This window comes from Bos mutus, chromosome 1 (genome assembly GCF_027580195.1).
Source record: "Bos mutus isolate GX-2022 chromosome 1, NWIPB_WYAK_1.1, whole genome shotgun sequence".
Lineage (NCBI taxonomy): Eukaryota > Metazoa > Chordata > Mammalia > Artiodactyla > Bovidae > Bos > Bos mutus.
Window position 1 is genome coordinate 109,984,902 of NC_091617.1, and position 22,712 is coordinate 110,007,613.

General features: G+C 44.1%; 1 protein-coding gene and 1 pseudogene across 2 annotated transcripts in view; both read right to left on the reverse strand.

Annotated features, from left to right (window-relative positions):
- Positions 1-1,241: 1,241 nt before the first annotated feature.
- Positions 1,242-22,712, reverse strand: part of KCNAB1 (potassium voltage-gated channel subfamily A regulatory beta subunit 1) — a 445,278-nt gene continuing 423,807 nt past the window's right edge. For both annotated transcript variants that reach the window (XM_005896620.3, XM_005896621.2), the window contains exons 11-14: positions 22,265-22,359; positions 12,868-12,988; positions 8,103-8,191; positions 1,242-2,424 (exon numbers count right to left, since the gene is read on the reverse strand). In XM_005896620.3, coding sequence (XP_005896682.1) covers positions 2,335-2,424; positions 8,103-8,191; positions 12,868-12,988; positions 22,265-22,359 — 395 coding nt within the window. In that variant the 3' untranslated portion in view covers positions 1,242-2,334. The remainder of the gene's footprint in view (positions 2,425-8,102; positions 8,192-12,867; positions 12,989-22,264; positions 22,360-22,712) is intronic.
- Positions 18,982-20,431, reverse strand: LOC138988542 (BAG family molecular chaperone regulator 4 pseudogene; annotated as a pseudogene).

Genomic DNA, 22,712 nt, shown 5'->3' on the forward strand with positions numbered 1-22,712 from the left:
AGCCTGGTGGGCTGCCGTCTATGGGGTTGCACAGAGTAGGACACGACTGACGCGACTTAGCAGCAGCAGCAGTATATTCACCATGGCAGATGATTTGAATAAAAAACGAGATGTTCCCATGTTCAAGCAGTAATGTTTGTTTGATTTAATTTGCAGTTTCTCTCTTTTTTTTTTAATAATTACATCTCTTTATTTTTGGCTATGCTGGGTCTGCATTGCTGCATGCAGGCTTTCTCCAGTTGCAGAGAGCAGTGGCTTCTCATTGTGGAGCATGGGCTGTAGAGCACGAGGCCTCAGCCGTGGTGCAGGGGCTTAGCTGCTCCGTGTCGTGGGGGATCTTAGTTCCTGGACCAGGGATCGAATCCATGTTTACTGCATTGGCAGGCAGATTCTTAATCACTGGACCACGAGGGAAGTTCCTACAGGTTCTTTTAAATGAGTTTGAGAACCTTTAACCTTAGTACCAAATATTTCTAAAATCCAAGGAGAAATATCTTTAGTAGCTAATCACTTTCTACATTAAGAGAAGAAAAGTTTGGGTTACAATTTAAATCTTTTTGTAAAGCTATTTCTGTTAGGTATCATTCAGTGAGGCTTACCTGCCAGCATTATTTTTTTTTAGATTTTTACTGCCTGTTTTATAAATATGGAGCTATGTATATATATATATATATAGCCTTCTAGTGATAGACCAGATAAAAACTAATTGTGAGATTAAATGCATGTATGCTTTTATTACTCAAAGCAAATAAACTGCAATTCTAATTAGATGACTTCAGCTCATTTATGCATATAGTAGTTCACTGGATTGATTGAACACACAATGAACAACTGAAAAATGATCCATTTCCATTATTAATCTGATACTTTTGGACAGAAAACCCCAAAATTTGTTGGTATTTCATACTAACATTTTAAGATTTAGAAAACCATGAAGTACATATTTGGAAATGATGGCAGAAAATAGCATTTTAAGCTGATAGTATACTTCTTCTGTAAGTCTCAATGATTTCTACTTGGGTGGACCTGTTGGCCAGTAAATTAAATAAGAATTTTGTACATGCTCAAGTGTCCAGATAGAGATATAATGGACCTCCCCCCTTGACATATACCTTCAAACTGGAAAAAAAGTTTTCTCCTTCCAGGTACACACACAGTATACTTGGTTTTCTCTCGTGGTATATGTAGGTAGCCAATAGTGGCAGGGCTGGGTATACCTCAACTGAGTGCCACAAGGCTAGGCCCCATTAATCCATGCAAAGAGGTTTCATGCATATAGTTTAATGCACACAGTGTGATTATGGAGTCGGGAAGTTCTTTAACAGTTGCTTTTCTCTGGGTGTGTTACTTTACCCAGCATATGTTGAGTAGTGACAGCATTTTCACAAAGCCCATGATTTACTTTTTGTCAAAAACACCAAGCATTATGCTGTAAAATCCCAGTGCTAATTAAACAGCAAACATTTGCCCTTCTGGGTGTTTTTACAGGTTTACTTAAAAAGTGAGCATGTGTATATTTATTTTCAAAGCTCAAATATTTAAACTTGCAGAAGCTTTGCCTACAAGCAGTCAAAAAGTATAAAGCAGGTTTTAGTAAAATGTAGAAAAAAATGAATACTTCATTGCAGGTACATTTTATTCAAAGCAAAGCTTCTGTAGTAGTGTAATTCTCACTTTCATAAATTAACCAAACTGTCTCTAGTTAAAGATGGGGGTCTTCATCCTCTTAACATCTCTCCATGTAAATGAACATATTATTAGAATCCTAACAGACACTTTGGAGAAACTGCTATACAGGGCCATTTTTGAGACCAAGCAACACTAAAAGGTAATGAAAGCAGATAGTAATTTATGAAACAACGTGAATGTGAAAATAGAGAAAAAAAATTCAGTAAAATTGTTTAATCTGATGCTCTCAAGCAAGACTTTTGAGTGAACATAGCCTCCTCTTTCTGATGCAGTCCATGCTGAATCTGTGGATTTTGTAATATATTCGTCCAACCTTTTTTAAGTTACTAAGTGCCTGAAGGTAATATGTCTTTTTCCTGCCATATACTTAACTTTGCCTAAACATGAGGTGTACAGAGCAATGTAAGAATAGGTGACTCCAGTCCAAGGTAAGAAAATAGAATGGATTTTCCTGTTTGTGAGTTTTTAGGTATGTTCATAATTTCAGGTGCACAGTGGTAGCAACAGCAGACACCTCAGAATCCAGGGACACTAGAGGTTGAGCAGTGGGCTGCTAAGTGATTCAAAACACTGGCTAGGAACACCATCCTGTACCTGTATAGACCGCTGTTTTACCATGCAGCTCCTTGTGGCCCATGCACTGCCTTAAGATCTATAGTCCTTTTTGCTGTAGGGCTTGTTGCGCAATATGTTATCAATCTCGTTTACCACGTGTGATGTCATCTTTGGGAGAACCTGAGAGCGCAAGAAGAACAAAGGACGTGGTCAGTACTTGATTTTTGTACTAAATGTTACGTGACATCATCTAGATTTGGATATGTTTACACATCACCACTAAATGCTGCCTCCCCAGCAGACGGGAAGCTCCGTAAGGCCAGGGGCCTTGTCTGTTCACACTGCAGCTCTAGAGCCTGTGAGGGTGCTTGGCCCTTAGCAGGTGCTCATAATTATTGGTTGTCATAGAAATATAGAATACCTAGAGCAGCTCTGTCCAATAGAAATAAAATGAGAGCCATATGTGTAATTTTAGATTTTCTAGTGGTCACAGTAATAAAAGTGGGAAGAAGCAGGTGAAATTAATACACATTTTACTCCATTAGAGTTGAAATACCATTTGAACTTGCAGTCAGTATAGAATGTAATTAAGGTGTTTTACATATTTTTAAGTCTTTCAGACCCAGGGTACGTTGTACACTTTTAATTCCATTTGGATTAGCTGCCTTACACACACACAGTAGCCACGTGTGGCTGGAGGCTACAGTTGTGGACAGCATAGGTCTAGAGACTGAGATTCTAGCTGGTGGGCAGAGCCCTGGTGAAGGATAGCTGCAGGTTATCTAACTGGCATCCTAGGTTAATGGAAGAGCATGAAGTGAGAAGTCTGAATGGGCTGGTACAAGTCGGGAGAGAGTATGGGAGGTGTGGAGATGATGGGAAGAGGGAAGTTGTAAAGAACGGAAGGCCCTGAATGCCGTTTTTTGGAGTTGGAACTTTATGCTGTAGGTGGTGGGGAACCTCTCAGGACTTCTCAGCTGTGAATGACCCCATCAGCCACCTGGACATATTCTGAAGGATGATTTGGAAGGAGATTGAAAGGGGATACAGATGTTAGAAATACTCCAGTCAGAGCCAGACACCAGGAGCCTTAACTAGACCGTAGTGTGTGCATACTCAGTCATGTTCGACTCTGACCCCCGGGACTGTAGCCTGCCAGGCTCCTCTGTCTATGGGGTTTCCCAGGTGAGTTTCCCAGGTGGGTTGCCATTTCCTACTCAACAGGAGTTTCCCCACCCAGAGGTGGAACCCATGTGTCTTGCATCTCCTGCACTGGCAGGCAGATTCTTTACCGTGGCATCACCTGGCTGGCAAGACAGTGGTGGGGGAGGAGAAAAGGAGTGACTCAGATTTTGGAGGCTGATGGTGATCTCAAGACTGGGTGACTAGGAAGATACTGGTGTAGCTAGCTGTAGAGAGACCACAGGAGAAGTTAGGAGCATAAGAAGTTTGGGCGGGGGGTGGATATGCTGAGGTGAAGGTGCCTGTAGGACCCCATGGAGAAGTGACTTGCAGGCAACCAGAAGTGCAGCTGCGGGGCTTAGTGGTAGTGGGAGGACTGGAGTTGAGAATTTGTGAGTTATTTGCACAGTCATGCTCACTGAAGCCCTGGGAAAGGATGAGCTCATCTAGGGCCGGCTAGTGTTTATTGCACGAAGTGGGCCAAGGGCATGCATTACACCACAAGACGAGACAAAGGCAGACTTTCTTGCAAGAATAGTCTGACCCTGTGTGGAGGCCGTGGTGAAATACATTCACAATGACCGACTGTGCGGTTTCAGCCTCGCCCTTCCTGCGCTGCAGTCATGTTGGCCAGGGTGACCTTGTCTCCACTCAGTGCTCGCCTCAGAACCCTCAGGGCTTGGTTGGATGGCAGAGCTCTTTCCTCACTGGTCTGTAACATTTTCCTCTCTGAAGCTAAAGGAGAGTTTGGTTTCCCACCAGCTCTGAAGCCTCAGAGGCTCTAAACTTTTGTGCTGTTTAGAGTGAAACACAACAGTGAAACTCAGATCTAGAAACTGGACTTGTCAGAAGTTTTATGTCTAAAATATAGTGGGTTAGCCATATGTGGAAAAGGATTCTTCATTTATTATACCAGTAAGAGATCTAAACATTAGGAAAGTGAAATCATAAAAGTACTTGAATAAAACGTGAAATATATGTATACATGTGTATGTATGTGTGTATATATGCTTGTGTGTATGTGTATATATACGTGTGTGTCTGTAAACATACACACACAAGACCTAAATATTCAAGAGAAGTCACACATTCAGCATTTTATGTCAAGTTGCCCCATTTTTTAATGTTGGCAACTATTTGAAAACATTTTCATCTACAGATCACACAAACATCCCACGAGCTAGCAGTTTTGCAGGCGTAGTGTTATCGTGACTGCAGCAGTTAGGCAGTGAGGAAGGGTCTGGGTGGCACTGCGGGGCTGGCAGGTATTAGGGAAGTCCTCCCGGAACTGGGTCACTGTCGAGCTGGACCTGGGGGATGGAGCAGGATTTGGCAGTCTGGGGTGGTGGACACTAGGTGGAGGACCACTATTCTGGGATTAGGACATCCTGGGGGAGGTAAGTGAGGGGGTGGGGGTCGGGCCTGGGTGGGAAGGCCCGACTGCTGAGAAGCCTGGACTTCTCTGAGTAGGTGGTGGGGAACCTCAGAGGGGCTTTAAGGCTGGAGGATGGGGACCTGTGCAGGAGGGCTGCCTGCAGCTGCAGCTTCTCTCCAGTCTGATCTGTTGAGGCTCTGATTGATAAATGCCCCTCCAGTTTATGCTCAGCTTAGGCACATTGATTCCTTGGAGCAGCTGCCTTCCTTTGCCCATTACAGACTTCCTTCTTTATAGCCCCGGACACTGCACTCTTATTCAATCTCACCTACCGCTGCTGGGAGCCCCCAGCTCTCTCTACTCTCACTGTATGGAGGGGCCCAGTCACAGCTTGCCAAGGGCAGAATCTCTGGTGCTGGGCTCACAGGAGGTGGGGTAGGAAGGGAGAGGGGACAGTAAGCCCTCCAGGTAACAGCTCCCTGCTTGACAACACCCCCTTTCTCTTACCCTTAGAGCACGGAAGCCCCATCCCCCTACCAGCCAGAGTTAGGGAGGAAATGCTTTGGGAAGATTACGGACTCAGTTCTCCTCTGAAATATATCTTTGGCTATCTGGAGAACTCCCACAGCCAGGAGTTACCTCTTTATTTTTTCGTAGGTACCATCTCAAGCAGTACTAGCCTCCCCTTGGAATGGCAGTGATCACTCCATTAGCATGATAGGAATCCTCAACTCCTTCCTCTTCTTGCCAAGCCATCCACAAGCCATGTCTCACCAAAACCTATGGAATCCTTGCTAGTCCAAGCTACCATCACCTGTCACCTGGATAACCCATCCATGCCTTTCTTCATTTTGCATTTCACACAGCAGCCAAAGCAATCTTTAAAAATTCAAAAAACAGTGTGTCCCTTCTCTGAAAACCCTCCAAAGGGTTTCCTATGAGGAGTACAAAACTCTCTAGTGTTCTGTTTTGTGTGACCTGTCCCCTGCCTGTGCTCACCACCCTTTATGCTCACTGCACGTTGACCACATTAGCCTCAGGCTTGTGCTCCCTGGAGAAGAGCCAAGTGCCTTTCCATCCCAGGTTTCCCAGATGGCCTAGTGGTAAAGAACCCGCCTGCCACTGCAGGAGATGCAGGCGACACGGATTCACTCCCTGGTTTAGGAAGATCCCCCAGAGAAGGGCATGGCAACCCACTCCAGTATTCTTACCTGGAGCATCCCACGGACAGAAGAGCCTGGTGGGCCACAGTCCAAGGCGTCACAGTCAGAAACGACTGAGCGCACGTGTGCGCGCGCACACACACACATACACTCCCCATCTCAGGGCCTCTGCACTCCTCTTCCCTGTGTCTGCTTTTTGCAGGGCTTTTCACATGCTGTGTCCTCCACTTCCAGGTTTCAGAATATATATATTCCAGGGGGGCCTTTGGCAAGGACATTATCTAAAGTGGGCTCACTTGTTTCCCAGTTGGTCTCTATTAAAACACCATCTTTATTTATTTATTTATCCCTTCTCACTTGAAATTATACATCTATTATGTGCCTCTCCCACTGGAATGTCGGCTCCTTGAAGGTTGGGTGATATGTGTCTGCTTTCCTGTGGTGTACCCAGTGCCGGCTACAGAGCAAGCTTGCTTAATTCACTCTTTCTCAGGCAGCCTGTGAGCTCTTGAGGGCAGTGACCTATATTTAGAATGGTCTCTGCCTAACATGGTGCCAGACACAGAATAAGCACTCACTATGTATTGTTGATCAGTTGCTCCATCATGTCTGACTCTGCAACCCCATGAACTGCAGCACGCCAGGCCTCCCTGTCCTTCACTATCTCTCAGTTTGCTCAATATATATTAGTGGAATTGAAATCCCTGGATTGCATTTCAGTTCCTTTGTGTATAGACTGTTCCTGTTTCCTTCTCCTCATTGTGTAGCCTTTATCTGTTCCCAAAGCATAAGTGAAAATAAGAGAAGATGGGGGTGGCTTTCATAAGAGGAGTATTCCCCAGGCAGAGATGGGGAACCCCACAATCCAGGAAGGGTTGTGGGGTTGGGGGTTTCTCAGAACCAGAGAGGCAGAGGTGTTTACCCAGCTGCACAGCCCTAAGAAAGGGGATGATGGGTAGGAGGTCTGCACCTTTATGTCCAGCATATTCAGGGCTGTTTTTCAAAAGAATTTTAAAACATTTTAAGTTTAGTTTGTCCCCATCTCCATCTACTTCCCTCTGAGAGAGGTAACAGGGCTAAGTGCTAGTTTCAGGGAAAGATGGACAGATGAGAAGCTGTTAAGATAGTTCTGTTACCCAATGAGCAAACTACCCTAGCTGTTAGGGCAGGTGACAGCTGTGGGAAGAGTTGTGGGTGTGCTCGCTCCTGTGGCCCCTGGCTGGGCTGAGCATGAGGCAGGCTCAGGACTGAAATGTGGCCATTAGGGATGGGATGGTCACCACAGCCACCAACCCCACCCGTCTCCAGGACTCCCAGAACTTCACTCTCTTCCCCTCCTGCTGCCCTTACAGGCTTCCTGGGTACTTAAGGCACCATCCAGGCCTGGCAATCCCTGCAGGGAGGAAGTAGGGGTGGATGCTCCTGAAACTGCTATTAGGGAGAGGTGATCCTGGAATTCTGAGCCTATTTGTCTTCAGTATGGCAAACATTGATTCATTCAATAGGCATTTCTTGAGTTGACTAAGGGCCATGGAGTCCTAGGAACTGGAAAATCAATGGAGAAGCAAGAAAGACACAGGTCTTTGACCTCAGGGGAGACAAGCAATTATACTACAGAAGTGCTGTGATGGAGAGAGGAATATAGGATACTAGGAGAGCAGAAAGGAGGGGCTTGGCATACTGCAGACTGACAATAAATATTTGTAGGGAAAAAAAGTGAATACGTGATTATTCATATTGTCCTATGGCTGCTCCATTTCAAGCCAGTTATAGGGAAGGCTTTCATGCTTAGACCTGGGAACCCAGTTGCCAAGTGTAAGGAACACTGCTTGGGTCTTAAAACACACTGTCCACAGACACAAACTGTCCAAGAAATAAGCCTGGAGGAGACTGACTGTTGGTAAGAAGAGGACATCCCTGGATCCACGTACTGTGAAAGTTCTGTGGCTTCTTTTGCCGTTGTCCCCATTTCTCCTCTCCTCCCGTCCCTGTATCGGGGCTGTCATGCAACTCAGCTGTGAGGTGATGAAGGACAGAGGTGGGGGAGGAGGGGGCGGGTAGCCAGGACACTGCCTGGGGCGTCCTCAAAGGCACCAGGAGACTCCCTGCAGTTGGGTGGCAGGGGCTGCAGTACTTGCCTGAATGGCACCGAGGTTTTCAATGAGCTGCTCAGGAGTGGATGATCCCAGGAGAACGGAACTCACACCCTCATTTCTCAGGCACCACGCTGGAAGAGAGAGCACCGGGTCAGGAAGCCAAAGCATTTCTGACTGTTGATGAGTTTGCAAACACCATCTGCAGTCCTCTGTCTCAACCAAAACGTGTTAACTCTGTAGGATGATGGAGGTGCACTCCAGGATTGAGCCTCAGCAGCGCCCCTGTCGTGTAGAGGGCTTGGTAGAATCCGTGCACGTGAACTGTGGCCTTAGGCCTCCTCTGCCCCACAAGTGGGGCGTCCAGTCCAGGAACACAGCCTTGTTCCGGAAGACACCTGACACAGCTCATGGATGGACATCCGGATTCCTGTTTCCATCTGTCTTTCCATCTCATTCATGCTCTCACTTTCTCCTCATCTGTTATGTGGAGTCCTTGTAGACTCTCGGTATCTGATCTGGATCCTTTGTTTCCACTGACCTGTCAGCCCTGTCTGGACTCCCTCTCTTCCTGACATGAGATCCATGGAGATCATCTCTCTTGCTAACCCTCTAACCCCTCACTCCGCCTTTACCTGTAGCAGCTTCTACCCTTAAACCCCTATTCAATCTTGGCCCTGTCGCCGTCAGCAGATGACCCAGCCTCCTACTTAGTGCAGAAACTTGAATCCCTCAGGTAGGATATCCCTTAATTCCCCATTCGCCTACAGACCCAAGTACACACACACACACACATCCTCCAGTTTCAGAGGCTATGGGGTCATGTCTGTTCAAAGCCAAACTCTGTGCCGATCCCACTCCTTTTGCCTTTTCTTGAACTTAATTAGAGTCACTATTCTCTTCCTCTCTTGTTCTCCTGGATTTTTTATTTCTTACTGTTCTCTTTATCAAGAAAACATAATCAAATTTCTCTCATTCTAAAATAAGCCTCCGGACTTGCCTGGTGGTCCAGTGGTTAAGAATCTGCCTGCCAACACAGGGGACGTGGGTTTGATCCCTGGTCTAGCTTCCTGTCTCCTCACTTTCTGCCTTGACATTTGTGTGTCAGCAGCAGTGTTTGTGAATCCTCTCCATCCCCAAATATGCTCTGTTTGTCCTCCTCCAGCCCTTGGCTTAAGTGGTCCCCTTGGTCTGGAATGGGCCTTTGCCTCATTAATATCTACTCATCATTTGGAATTCCTCATGGGCACAGCCTTCTCCCAAAGTCCTTCCCTGAGTCCCAGGCTGGGTTTGGCACTCTTACATGTTACTTCCCTCCTCCCACCTCCACAATGCCCTTCTCAACTGGGCTTCTCAGGTAGCTCAAATGGTAAAGAATACTCCTGCAATACAGGAGACATGGGTTCGATCCCTGGGTTGGGAAGATCCCCTGGAGAAGGGAATGGCAACCCACTCCAGTATTCTTGCCTGGAGAATTCCGTGGACAGAGGAGACTGGCGGGCTATACAGTCCATAGGGTCACAGAGTCAGATAGAACTGAGTGACTAACACATTTTATCATCACACTGTATTAAAATTATCCATTAATTTCTTGACTTGTCCACCAGAGTGTGAGATGTGTGTTATTTGCAGTTGGATGCTCAGCACCCAGCCCAGCACCTGCACACAGTAGGTGCTTATTAGATGTTGGTTGAGTAAATGGGGGCATGAATAATTGATGGGCATCCCTTAAGACCTCTCCTACCCCATTTGCTCAGGCTGTGCTACCAACTGATGCTGTCAAGCTGTTACCATGCTCAGACGTTTTAAGGCAATCATAAATCCTTCCACATGAGCAAAATAATGTCCGATGAAGGCAACAATCCAAGTGATCCCAGGCTTTTTTTTGGCTGCTTTATTTCCTGCTTTGCACTTAGAACTCTTTTTTGGCGCTTGTGGAAGTTCTGAGCAGGGCACTGGGAAAATTATTGCACATAAACTACTTGATGTCAGCAACAGCTGATTCTCCTGTGGGCGGCCAGGCGTAGGAGAACTCACTGGGCAGTGCTGGCCAACACCAGGGGAAACAGATGATTCTGGATAATCAGCATCTAATCAGGGGTCACCTACAGGCTGATCCAGAGTACCTCTTTATGAACAAGGTGTGTGTGCTGGCTCCTGTGCAGATGGGAAACGTGGGAACCAGCCCACAGTTGGGCTCAAGTAGCTTGTTTTCTCGGAGAAGGCAATGGCACCCCACTCCAGTACTCTTGTCTGGAAAATCCCATGGACAGAGGAGCCTGGTAGGCTGCAGTCCATGGGGTTGCTAAGAGTCAGACACGACTGAGCGACTTCACTTTGACTTTTCACTTTCGTGCATTGGAGGAGGAAATGGCAACCCACTCCAGTGTTCTTGCCTGGAGAATCCCATGGACAGAGGAGCCTGGTGGGCTGCCGTCTATGGGGTCGCATAGAGTCGGACATGACTGAAGCGACTTAGCAGTAGCAGTAGCAGCAGCAGCTTGTTTTCTGCCAGAGGATCTCCCCTTCCCCCATACTTCTACTAGATCAAAAGTAATACGTCTGGAAATAATTTCCCTCTCAGTTTGAGAGTTCTGTGGTTAAAAACAAAACTACTTGTTTACATAGAAAAGAAAAGAAAAAAAATGACAGGCAAGAAAGACACCTGGGGACACGGAGGAAAAGGAAAAAAAAGTATGTTTTAACTTAAACTTGGACTCTGTAAAGAGTCGTGTACATCTGACATTTAGTGAAAGTCTAAATGTTGTAAAGATTTTCTCTTTAGAAAGACAGTATTCTTCTGTCTCTTTCAGAGCTGTATTCAATACTCACTTTCATGTTACCACCTAACAATCATATTTATGGCTATGGTTTAAGAACAGATGTTTTTCTTTGTGCCTCTACCTCTGACCATATATGATGGCTAGGAGTGGACAGAGTTTCAGCACAGGATGTCTGATTCTTTGCAAAACCATCATCATCTTCACTCTCATCTTCACTAGTTACTTACTGAGCCTACTCTGCTTTACATACATAATTTCCTTTTATTCAATACATTTGCAAGATATATACTATTATACCCATTTTGCAGATGATAAAACTGATAGCAAGTTAAATAACTTGCTGATGTCAATAGCTAATACCTTTTAGTGCATTCATTAAAGCTCTAGGGATGCTAACTGCTACTGCTAAGTCGCTTCAGTCGTGTCTGACTCTGTGCGACCCCATAGACGGCAGCCCACCAGGCTCCCCCGTCCCTGGGATTCTCCAGGCAAGAACACTGGAGTGGGTTGCCATTTCCTTCTCCAATGCATGAAAGTGAAAAGTGAAAGGGAAGTCTCTCAGTAGTGTCCGACTCCTAGAGACCCCATGGACTGCAGCCTACCAGGCTCCTCTATCCATGGGATTTGCCAGGCAAGAGTACTGGAGTGGGTTGCCATTGCCTTATCACATTCAATATAATCTTTGTTTTTTAGAAGAGAGGGTTAAAGCAATAGTCATACATATACTTAGGTAAATGGTATTCCCCTCCTACAGCCTCCTTCCATTTCCATCTTTTTGCGACTACTGCCAACTATGATCTTCCTGCCTTCTAACATCAGAAGGGTCAAGCATTTAACAAATATTCTGTTATTTTATTTGCACAAAACTTATCTTGAGCTTTTTATCTCATTGGTTCACTGTATCTGATTTATCCCAATTCCTGCTATTTCTTACTCCTTGGGAATGTTTTCTAGAATCTGTACCCATTTTATTCTCTTCTCACAGCTACCACATGAATTCTTTTCAGCCTCTTCTCCATTTGTAAAGTGGTGATAACAGTAGGGAAATTCCATTAACATCTGTGATGGAGGACTAGGTCTAGGACCAGTATATACTTTGTGGGATTGTTCTGACAATTACAGAGAGAAGATGATGAGCATAAAGAGCTTATCACAGAGCCTGGCAAATACTCCTCAGCAAGGGAACTGAAAATCTAGCTTTTCTGTTTAATCCCCAGTCTCTCACCACTGGTGGCTATTGAACATCGGAAATGTGTTTAGCCTGAATTGACATGTACTATAGGTACAAAATGCACTCTGGATTTTGTAGGAAAGTGTGTGAAATATTATTAAATAAAAATATAATAAGCTTTTTATATTTATTACAGGTTAAAAATGACAGTATTTTGGCCATATTGGATTAAATGTGGTCCATTTAAAAATTAATTTCATCTATTTCTCTTTTACTTTTTTAACATGGCTCCTGGAAATTTAAAAGTTAAACAAATGATGTACATTGTATTTCTCTGGGACTGTTCTGATGCAATGTGGTCTTCAGTTGTCACCAGTGACCGTGACCTTTCATTGACTCCACAGTGTCAGAAGAATCATCTTCATGGCCCTCAGAAGTTTTGGGACGCTGCTCCCCTAAGATAGGCTTTCCATGTGGCAGTGGCTTGGCCTCAGTCACAGCCCTGCTCCTCAGCCGCTCACCATCCCTGCCTTAGCTTCAACAGGGAAGGAAACTTGAGCCAGAAGCAGTGGATGTCACCACAGAGTTCAGGGACGCTCACCCTTGACACTGTGAGGACGTGTGCGTTTTCACTGACGTGTTCTTGTTTAAACTGTCTTACAAGGCAAAGGAGAGGAAGTGAGAAGAGTGTTTCAGCATGTGGAACACTCTGAGGAACTCTAAACAAAACCTCATTTTCAATAGAATTAACCGGGAGTGTTTGCTTCAGAGATTGTCTGCCCCTACACCAGGTGGTTTATCATGTGAGAGAGGTGAATCAATAATAGAGAGGGCCTCCGTCCCCCGTGACTCTCACCCACGGCTAGCTGAGGTAGCGTGCATCCCAGACGCTCCGCGATCGGGGAAAGATCTTTCAGCTTGTTTTGCTGTTTTCTCCCTTCTTCACTCACAATTCTTTCCTTCAACCACTGGTAGCACTAGAGATAAGAAGAACATTTCAGTGTTAATGTCTGGAAAGGGTTTGATGCAAAGACTGTTAACTCTATTAAATATAAGAGCCTTGTGGTGAATTCCTGAGTCTTCTTGGCCCTGACCTTTCTGTTTGCAAACAAGGATGCTTATGTCTTCATGCAAAGAAATGTTCCCCGTGGTCTCGCACCTTATTTATTGGTTCAAGACAGATTGATTTTGTCTAAAGCTCACCATTCAAATCCATCGACATGTACAAAAGTTGTTAAAATCCTGACATATAATCAATTATATCCCGTCTGGAAAAGATGGTTCTTATTGTGATAGCCCTTAGAATGTAGGTGGGTGGGAGAGGGGGAAGGTATTTACATTTCACCAAGGGCTGTTATCTTTCTTTTTTTGTGCAGAAAATTGGGTGCCAAGCTTTCTGCTCAAAGGAAGTCATTATGTTACATTCTTGCTGTAGCTGTCTTTCTCCCTCTTGCCTTCAATTTACCCCGTCTCTCCTGTATTCTTTTAATGCGGTTTATCGTAAGCTTTGTCTACTCTTTCTAGAAGATGTGGATAGGTACCAGTACATTTTTAAAGTGGATAAAGACTTTCCCAAATGTGTATTACATGTTTGTATAATGTTTGAAACTTAAAAAGGCAAGGATGCTTATAAAGGTAAATGGGAAACTAATCTTTAAAACCTATAAGACGAGGTGACTCTGATGTAGCCTATAAAGTGTGCCTTATTTCCTAAATGTAAGGAAAGAAATCTTTTAGAACTTCTCAATGCCCTATTTTTTAGAAGGTTCTGCTCTTACTATGAAACAAGGAGCAACAGACTCTTATGTACAAAACTAGCACTGTACAGCAACACCCAAAGGAAAAGAATATTTGTAAGAATGTTAGTCTGTTTTAGTGACAATAATAAGAACCGTCCCCTGTGTGGCAAAGTTGACTTCCTCCACTGTGTGTGTGGTGACACAGTTGCCACCACAGACCTTTTCCGTCTCAAAGGCAGCAGAAAGCTGGGCAGTCATCACCAAATCTCCACCCACGTGATTTCAGTAGGCTGCTGGCTTTCAAGTATTTTTTTCATCATTACAAGACAGTATTTCCAAAGAAAAAGGCAACCACATTGTTTTGTTATGATTTCTGGAATGATTTTGCAGATATGAAAAGAAGGAAGAATAAGCACACCCAGTTTTGTTCTCCTCCTAGATCTCAGGGGCTTATGGTCTGGCTCCTTTTGTTAAGTTTACTTAGCAAAATGGCCAAGAGTTTTCCCAGTCTCAGCTCCAGAGACCTCAGCTTCTTCCAGGAGGAAGCACAGCCTGGGGCATCTCTCTCGAGGTGATGGCTGGTGCCAGCAGTGATGAGGTGGACAGTTAAGGGCAATCAACACTTCCCGGGCAGCATGCTGGGTACATCAGAAAGTCCCTGAACTTACTTGTACAGTCCTCAAGGGGAAAAATATCACCCATCCTCATTTCAATCTATTCACATCTTTCAAGGGACCAGTATGTCTGTTATTGAAATGAAAAAAAAAAGCTTGAAAACCAATAGCCAAAACTCTCTTGAGTTATTGCTTTTTACTACTAGGAGAGTTCCTCAGGTTTTAGTATATACCACACACATAAAGAATAATTGACTGACTTATCAATCTTATGAAATTCCAGTTTTTGAAATCTTATTATCTGCAACACATTTTTATTCTTAAGATTGAGTTACAAGTTGGATATGTGTGTTGAGTGTGTGTGCGTGTGTGAATGTAATGTCTGCATTACATACACACTCCATAATGAGAGGAAGATTTCTTCTCTAAATTTCTTTTTTTAATCTTTGGCTGTGCCGGGTCTTCGTTGCTTTGTGCAGGCTTCTCATTGTGGTGGCTTCTCTTATCGCGGAGCACGGGCTCTAGGATGTGGGATGTCAGTAGCTGTGGCATGTGGACTCAGTAATTTCAGCTCCTGGGCTCTGGAGCACAGGTTCGGTAGTTACGGCCCATGGGCTTAGTTGCCAGGTGGCATGTGGGATCTTCCTGGACCAGGGATCGAACCTGGGTCTCCTGCAATGGCGGGCAGATTCTTTGCCACTGAGCCACCATGGAAGCTCTGAGAGGAAGATTTCTAAAAATAACAAATACCAAACATCCATTTATTGAGTACTTTTCTCTCTACCCTCAACATAAATCTTGCTCTAATCACTGGGAAACAGAAGCAGGTTAGGGTTTTGTAAAAGTAGATGCATAGTATTTACACTGCTTTCTGCAAACCAAAGGAAACAAATGTGTTTTGGAAATAAATAGCTTTAACGGTTTTAGAAATGGGAAAATGTTTGCATAGGGAGGAGATGAAGCTTAACTAAAATTTCAATTAAATATGGAAGTGAACCAGTGTTTTTGGTAAGAAGATTGACCATAGGTGTGGTTGTATGCAATAATAAACCCAGCTTGTGGACTGCCATGAATCAAAAGATGAAATTTCATCTTCCACTCCTATTATATTGCTTAATGCTATTCCTCCAGTGACTTATTTACATGCTGATTGTTCTTTCTAACCAAGTGGAAGGCAGGGATGGCTTCTTGTTCGTGTCAGCATCTCCAGTCTTGACACAGTGGTTGACACAGAGGAGGGGCTCAGCCAATATGGTGATGAGGAAAGGATCTGAGAAACCAGGATTCCACACAGTAAAGATAGTTGTCTTCAGTTTTTCAGATTGAATGCAGACACTTCCTCCTTAATGCAGTATGACTCGACTGGCAGCCCCATGTGTATCACATAGGGCTTGTGGATTCCACATAGTTTCATAATTCACCCCTTCTCATGTCTGTCTCTACCAAGTCCCTGAGTTACTCCTTAGGGTTGAGACTGTTTCATTCATCTGTCTCCTCAGTCCTCAGCACAGGGCTCAGCACTGACTAGACACTCAGTAAATATTTGCCAAAGGAACAACTGAATGAGCCTTCTTCTCAATAGATTACTGAGCTATTACTTTTATACATAAGTCACAAAATTCTTTAAAATTTCCTAAAGCCTGTTTCTTTGCCATCTTCTAATGCTGTGGCCATTATCTCTGTGACTGCCATTTTATAGGTAACCGTAACAGGATGGGAATAGTCTGTGAGATACGCCCCAAACACCTCGGTTGGCTGTCAGTTAATCCCAGCCTGGAACTTGGGCAGCAACTGTAAAGTCATGGTCAGAATCAGTCACATTTCATTAGTGGGCCTAATTTAGCATTCAAGATCATTGACTATTTCTAGCTGAACAATTGAAGTCTTTGGCTCAAAAGAGCAGCAAAGTCTTCATTATTGAGGTAAAAATCTCTAGGTAAAATGCTGGTGCTAAAATGTTTCCTTCTGAAATTGTACCATAATGTGGAAATATCCTTAGTTTCTTAATGTGAACACCTGGAGTTCTTGGACTGTCCCTCTCCCCATTCCTTTGCTCCACCTATGTTGGCATGTTTCTTCTTTCCCTTTGACAAAAAGGTATATATTTTTCTGTTTTTTTTTTTTTTTCTATAATGTATTTTCCTAATAGGGAAGAACTGTCCATAAATCTTATTGCACTTTTCATTTATATTTAAACTTTTTATTTAAAAGCTGCTCACTTGGTCTCTGATAGTTCAGTTGGTAAAGAATCTGCCTGCAATGCAGGAATCCCCAGTTCCATTCCTGGGTTGGGAAGATCCACTGGAGAAGGGACAGGCTACCCACTCCAGTATTCTTGGGCTTCCCTTGTGGCTCAGCTGGTAAAGAATCTGCCTGCAATGCGGGAGACCTGGGTTCGATCCCTGGGTTGGGAAGATCCCCTGGAGAAGGGAAAGGCTACCCACTCCAGTATTCTGGCCTGGAGAATTCCATGGACTATACAGTCCATGGGGTTGCAAAGAGCCGGACACGACTGAGTGACTTTCACTTCACTTCACTTCACCTGGTCTCTTGATCAGACATTGTTGATCCTTGGTTATGGCTTATTGTATTCATTCAGGAAACAACTGTTGAGTACCTATCATGTGCCAGGCTCTGTGGTGAGTTATGTGAGTAAGTTTCAGTTTCTATCCCAAAGGTATTCATGAATCATTGTCTGGTAACTGGAGAAGTGTTTTGTAGTTGGGGTGCCCCCTCAGTGATTTCCTCAGAAGCTATGTTTGCACTGCTTCTTTATGGGAAATACCCCACCATCAGTGCAAGACACGAACGAGGCACAGCACCTTGTCCTTTGGCCCCTGTCATTGGTCTGCTAGCTTGGCATATGACCCAAGCTTGGCCAGTCTTCTCTGTTCCGAAGCTGTTAAAAAAAATTCTCTTTTCTCTCAGGTTATATGCCTTTAAGGATGTAAGCCTGGCAGTCACTAGCATTCTTGTTCCTGGGCTCGTGAGGAAGACCCATTTGTAGTCGCTGAAATTGACACGTGTGGAGAGAAACAGAGGAGATGGAGAGTCCTGAAAATGGGCAGATTTATGGATAGAGTCACCCCTGAAGCCATCCCACTCCATCTTTCCCAGGGAGTATCTGTCTATGTGCTCCCTTCTTTGATTAAATAAAGTTGAATTGCATTTTGTTGCTTGCAGTCAGAGGATTCTAAGACTGTAAGAAGTGTTTGTGGAATGTTAGAGGAAGGTACCAATAACTGAAGTTTTGCAAAGTAAAGATAGGCTTCACAGAGTGAAGACAACCAAGCTTTGTCTTTAGAGATGGCTTTCCACAGCCAGAGAAAAAGAAGGGCGTTTCTGGGAGGCAAAAACAAGTACAGTGCATTTGGGTGAAAAAATGAACTAATATGATTTGGGGAGAGAGAAGAATGGAAAAATAGGCTCAATTAAGATCCCAAGAGTATTTCCTTGAACACTCTTCTGTGGGTTTTTAGGTTATGTCATATAATCAATATTGGGAAGTCATTAAGGATTTAGGGTAGGGTTATGAGATAGTCAGATTAATCTTTTAGAAAGATATTTGGTCACATAATTAATATGGATAGTAGATAACTGGTGGGCAGTTGAAAAAGAGGGGTGAATCAGAGTCTAGATGGGAGGTTATTGTGGCAAACCAGGAAAGAAATGATGATGATCTAAACAAGGGCGGTGCAAGGGAAGGACCACTGAGGTCAGGATGTGGACTGGAGGAGTTGGTGTCCTGCTGGATAAGACTTAGGGAGGAGGAGAGGTAGACTGAGATAAGCCTTGGCTTCAGGCTGGGGTGACCAAGGGACGGGTGGAGGCACTGTTAACTGAGGATTCTGGGCAGGTTTTGGGGAGTGTGGATAGATTCCATTAGGCATGTCAGATGCCCGTAGGATAGCCATGTGGAGGTGTCTAATAGACACGAAGAAGTAGTGGTGTTCAGCTCAGCAGTGAAGTCAGTGCCGATGACACTGATTTAGAAGTCTTTGTAACAGTGGTGGGCCACATGCAGTCTCCCAGAAAGCCACATGGGTAGTATTACTTTCTAAAAGATAGGATAAATAAACTGAGTATTAAATACCTAACAGTTCAGTGTTTACAACTGAAATAAAATATTAGCATCTTTACTTTATTGGTGTAACTTAAAATAGCCATTGTGAAATACCAACCATTCTATTTTGGGGGAAGGTCAAAGTTGCCATTTTATTTATCTATTTGCCTAGCTTTTTTTTTTTTTTTTTAAGATAATCATACTATATTTGTGAACTGCAAATAACAAAACAAAACAGAGGTCCAAGGGGGCTAAAGTCCAAGCTGTAATTTACACACAAAGTGTATGGTGAAAGCAGTTACAATGTATAAAAATGTGACAAGTTATCCAGATGTTTTAAAAAAACAGAGCCTGTCCAAAGAACATCCAGTCTTATTCTGTAGGTTTCTGAGGAGCCTGTTAGATAAGGTGAATTCCCCTCCTGCTGATAAGAAGCAGCTTGCCAAGGACACCCATATATTTCTTACGGGGAGAATCTACTTGGGATTACCAATAACCCAAGAGCTCCCTATTACATTCACTGGTCTGAAAACAACTCATAACCCAACTGTTCTTCCAAGTCCTTTACCAGTTTTTCAAGCTTTCTATCAAAGGAAAGTTGGAATATATTGCTTCTTGTCATCAACAGGAATTTCAAAAGGAGGGTAATTAACCAAAATCAAGAGTTCTTTGGTTGAGTTAGTAACAGGCTTCTCCTTTGTTCTAAATCCCTTCATAATCCCTTTCCCCACCAATTTTTCCAGTATGGCCTGGATTTTACAAACCACCTCTTTCCTGGCCTGCTGGACGGAGTCCTGGCCCCCAGTTTCAACTGAATCCAGTTCCAGAAGTTCCTTGATTAGCATCTCTTCCAGAAGCCAGTAGGCTTTGTCTGTCTTTTTTCCTATGAACTCTTCTACTTGCTCAAGATACTGGACCTTCTCCAGCACATGTATGATTTTTTTAATGCTTGGGGGAGTCCCTTCATCTGAAGATAAACACTCTTCAGCAAGATGATTACCCTCGTCTTGAGTGCAGGGATGTTCGTAGGTGGCATTACCGTACAGATGAGGCTCAGCACTATACTGGACCTGGGAATCCAAAAGCTCCGCACTGTCATTGTTCACTGATCCCGAGGACTGCCGTACTGATGGACACTGCAAGGAAAGTTGTGCTGGCTCATGTCTTGATCTGGTTCGCTGTAGGTGTAGGAGGAGTCCTTAGGCTGTGGGGGTGGCGGTCCTGCTGGGGGTACATCCAACGGGAGACTGGGGTTGGGCTGTTGCCAGGTGAACGGTAAGTGCTTGGAACCTCTGTGGAGTAATTGGTCTGAGCATACCCAGGTGTGTAATAGGCCCCAGGGTATGAGGCAGTATTTGTCCCGGGGCCAGTGGGATATGGTGGGCCATATCCCCTATTTGTATAAGAATTCAAACTGGCTTTGCATTTCCGATCTTCCAGGGAATGTACTTGGGTGAGGAGCCGGAGGTCGGGCAGCAGCATTCCAATAGTTAGAATTGTAACTAGGATATGGTGGCTACTCCTGGTGGCCTCCGCCAGCACGACCAGGCTCTGACCTGGCGCCTCCAGACGCTTAGTAGCCATTGCCTCCTCCGCCTTCCCCCGGCCAGGTGGTCTCCGCCGGGCCGCCCCCGCGCCCCCGCCAGGAAATGGGAGGCTGGGGAGGCTCGGGGCACGGGGAGTAGATGGGCGGAAGCGGAGGCACCGGCACATCTCCACCCCCAGGCCGTAGTAGCGGCCATAAGATGGGCCATCACTGGGGCCGTAGCCCGAGTGCCTCAAGGCCAACATAATCCATTTTTTTAAAAAATGTTTTTACTATTACAATTCTCGCTCACTCTTAAGGTTGAGAGAGAGAGAGAGATACACACACACATAACATGATTATTAGTGGCATTAATTTTTGCTTTACTCAAGTGGCTTTTCTAAGTGTACATATATTAGTCAAGAAAGCACTTAGGCTGATGAATTAAGACGTGTGCTTTGGGACTGGCTTCCTTTTACCTTTGGAGACTCTTTAATGCTTATTGTTAAGGATGCTTCAAAAAATGCTGAAAAGTCAACAACAAGAAATATTTTTTGAGTTGCTTTTGGGCTTAGCTACCTTCAAATATTCTGCATCTCCCCTTTAGTTAGTGCATTTTAAGCAGGTTTTCAGCTATTTGTAGCCTTTTCTCAAACAGTGATGGAGATCAGTCAATCATATACTCCAAATACAGCGCTGCTACTTCTTCCTCATTTAAAAACATTAATTTGAAGGGAAACAAAAATGCCTTTAGGGAGAAGAACTGAGAGTCAGGAGACCTGGGTTCTACTGCTAACTTTATTATGAGTTTATGCCCTTGGATTGTTATCTAATATCTTTGTTCTCAGTTTCTGCATCTGGAAAAGGTTTACCCTCTTATAAGGATAGTCTGAGAACAAACACCCCACGTATATGGAAACACTTTGAGTTTTTCAGAAAGTCTCTGAAAGAATGTAAGAAACTTAACATCCTTAGCTACAACTGACTAAAAGCCATTTGTATCCATTTATCTTTGTGAGGATAAAAGGAGGTAAAAAACAAACACACGCTTATCCCAGTGCTTGGCAAGCAGTAGGTGCTCAGCTAAAATCACAATTCCAGTGCTTTTCTTGCCATCCTCCTTTTATCCCTTCTTTCCTAAAATGCTTTTAGTTTTCCTTTGCTAACTTATTTAAAACTTTTGACTTTTTCAGACACAAGACCATATTTAATATTTTAGGATAATCAGTGTAATAATACAAAGCTAGAAGCAGGACCATGTCACCATGTTTTAGGAAATATGTATATTATCTTAGAGAACAAACACACTAAGAGGTCAACTGTTAGAGCAGAAAGAAAAGTGATAGACCTAGAGTCTGGAGAAGGTCCTGACGGGAAGCACACAGTGGTTCCAGCCACACTGATTAAAGTGTTGGTAGTTCAGGCTTAACTTGAGCTGTCCTTGTGCTGACTTTGTGCTGATGGAAGCAAGAGGCTGTGTCAGACTTCTGCTTCCTTTTGGGGGCGTTTGGCAAGTGTGAATTTTAAAAATGCCAATATTCCCTCTCCCTTGACATTACAGAGTAATTTGTGATTCTAATGTTATTACACATTCTCTCAAGTTTTTAAAAACAGACATGTTGTTATTAACAAGGAGAGATGTTTGGAGTACTCTCCAATAAATTAATCATCAAGATGTTCTGAATGGAGGTTAATTTTATGTCAGTGATCTTGAATATCTTTACTCTTCAGAGAAGAATTCAAGCGGCAAGACTCAGCAACTGGAGTTGATTTCTGCAAATGCCAGCCCTGAGCCTCAGTGACAGATGCTTGGCTCTGTATCTGCCCCAAACCTTCCCTCCTTAACCCCCACCTTCACATATTAAGAAGTGTCAACCAACCTCAAACCTACTCAGTACAACCAGTTTGCCCTATATGGATTAAACCTCCATGCCTTAAATTTTGTTAAGAAAAGTAAAATGAGATCCTCTTATATAGAAGATGGATTTTACATTTCCGTCTGTGTCAAAGGAGGAATGAAATGCCTTCTTTAATATAAGAATAAATAAATGTAGGAAATTGAGTCCTACGAATCCAACCAGGTCACTGGGCATCTCTCCCGGTCCGCAGAGGAGGGGAGCTTTCTGCATTGAAGCCTGACCAGAAGCAGGGCCCTCCAGAGGGCTGGGGGACTGCCAGGGGACGCCTGCCAGGCTGAGGCCACACTCGGCCTGAGCCAGGAAGCCTCAGGCTGCTGCTGGGCTCTTCTGTTCAGTTTCCTTTTCTCCCTCGTTCCCATGCCCAGACTCTTTCCTAGAGGTGGAGGAAAATACCTTCAGCGAAGCCCTAGAACTTTCAGGCACCCCGTTTCCATATTTTCCTGAGATGATTCCACAAGCCAGTGGAGACCATGTCATTGCTCCAACTCCTATAGAAGAAAAGAAACCTTAAAAAGTTACTTCTGCAAACTGGGATCAAAAGTGAGTGGGTATTCAGAAAGGACCTGGTTAGTTATGGGGAAAAGCTGGCCAGATATATATGAGTTAATATCAGCATAAATCATTCCATTAAAGTTTAGGCATTTACAAACTGTGTGCTTCATTTTTATTAATATAAGCCCATCAACTGTGCACTGTTGGTGATGGGGAGGAGGGCATACAATCAAGCCTGAAAATGTGGCTTATCCAGAGCTTCCTGATGCCCCAAATTTACATTTCTTTTTACACTCAGCGATAAGCACTTTTGCTTGCACAAAAATGCAGTGCTTCGCTTGTTCACGCA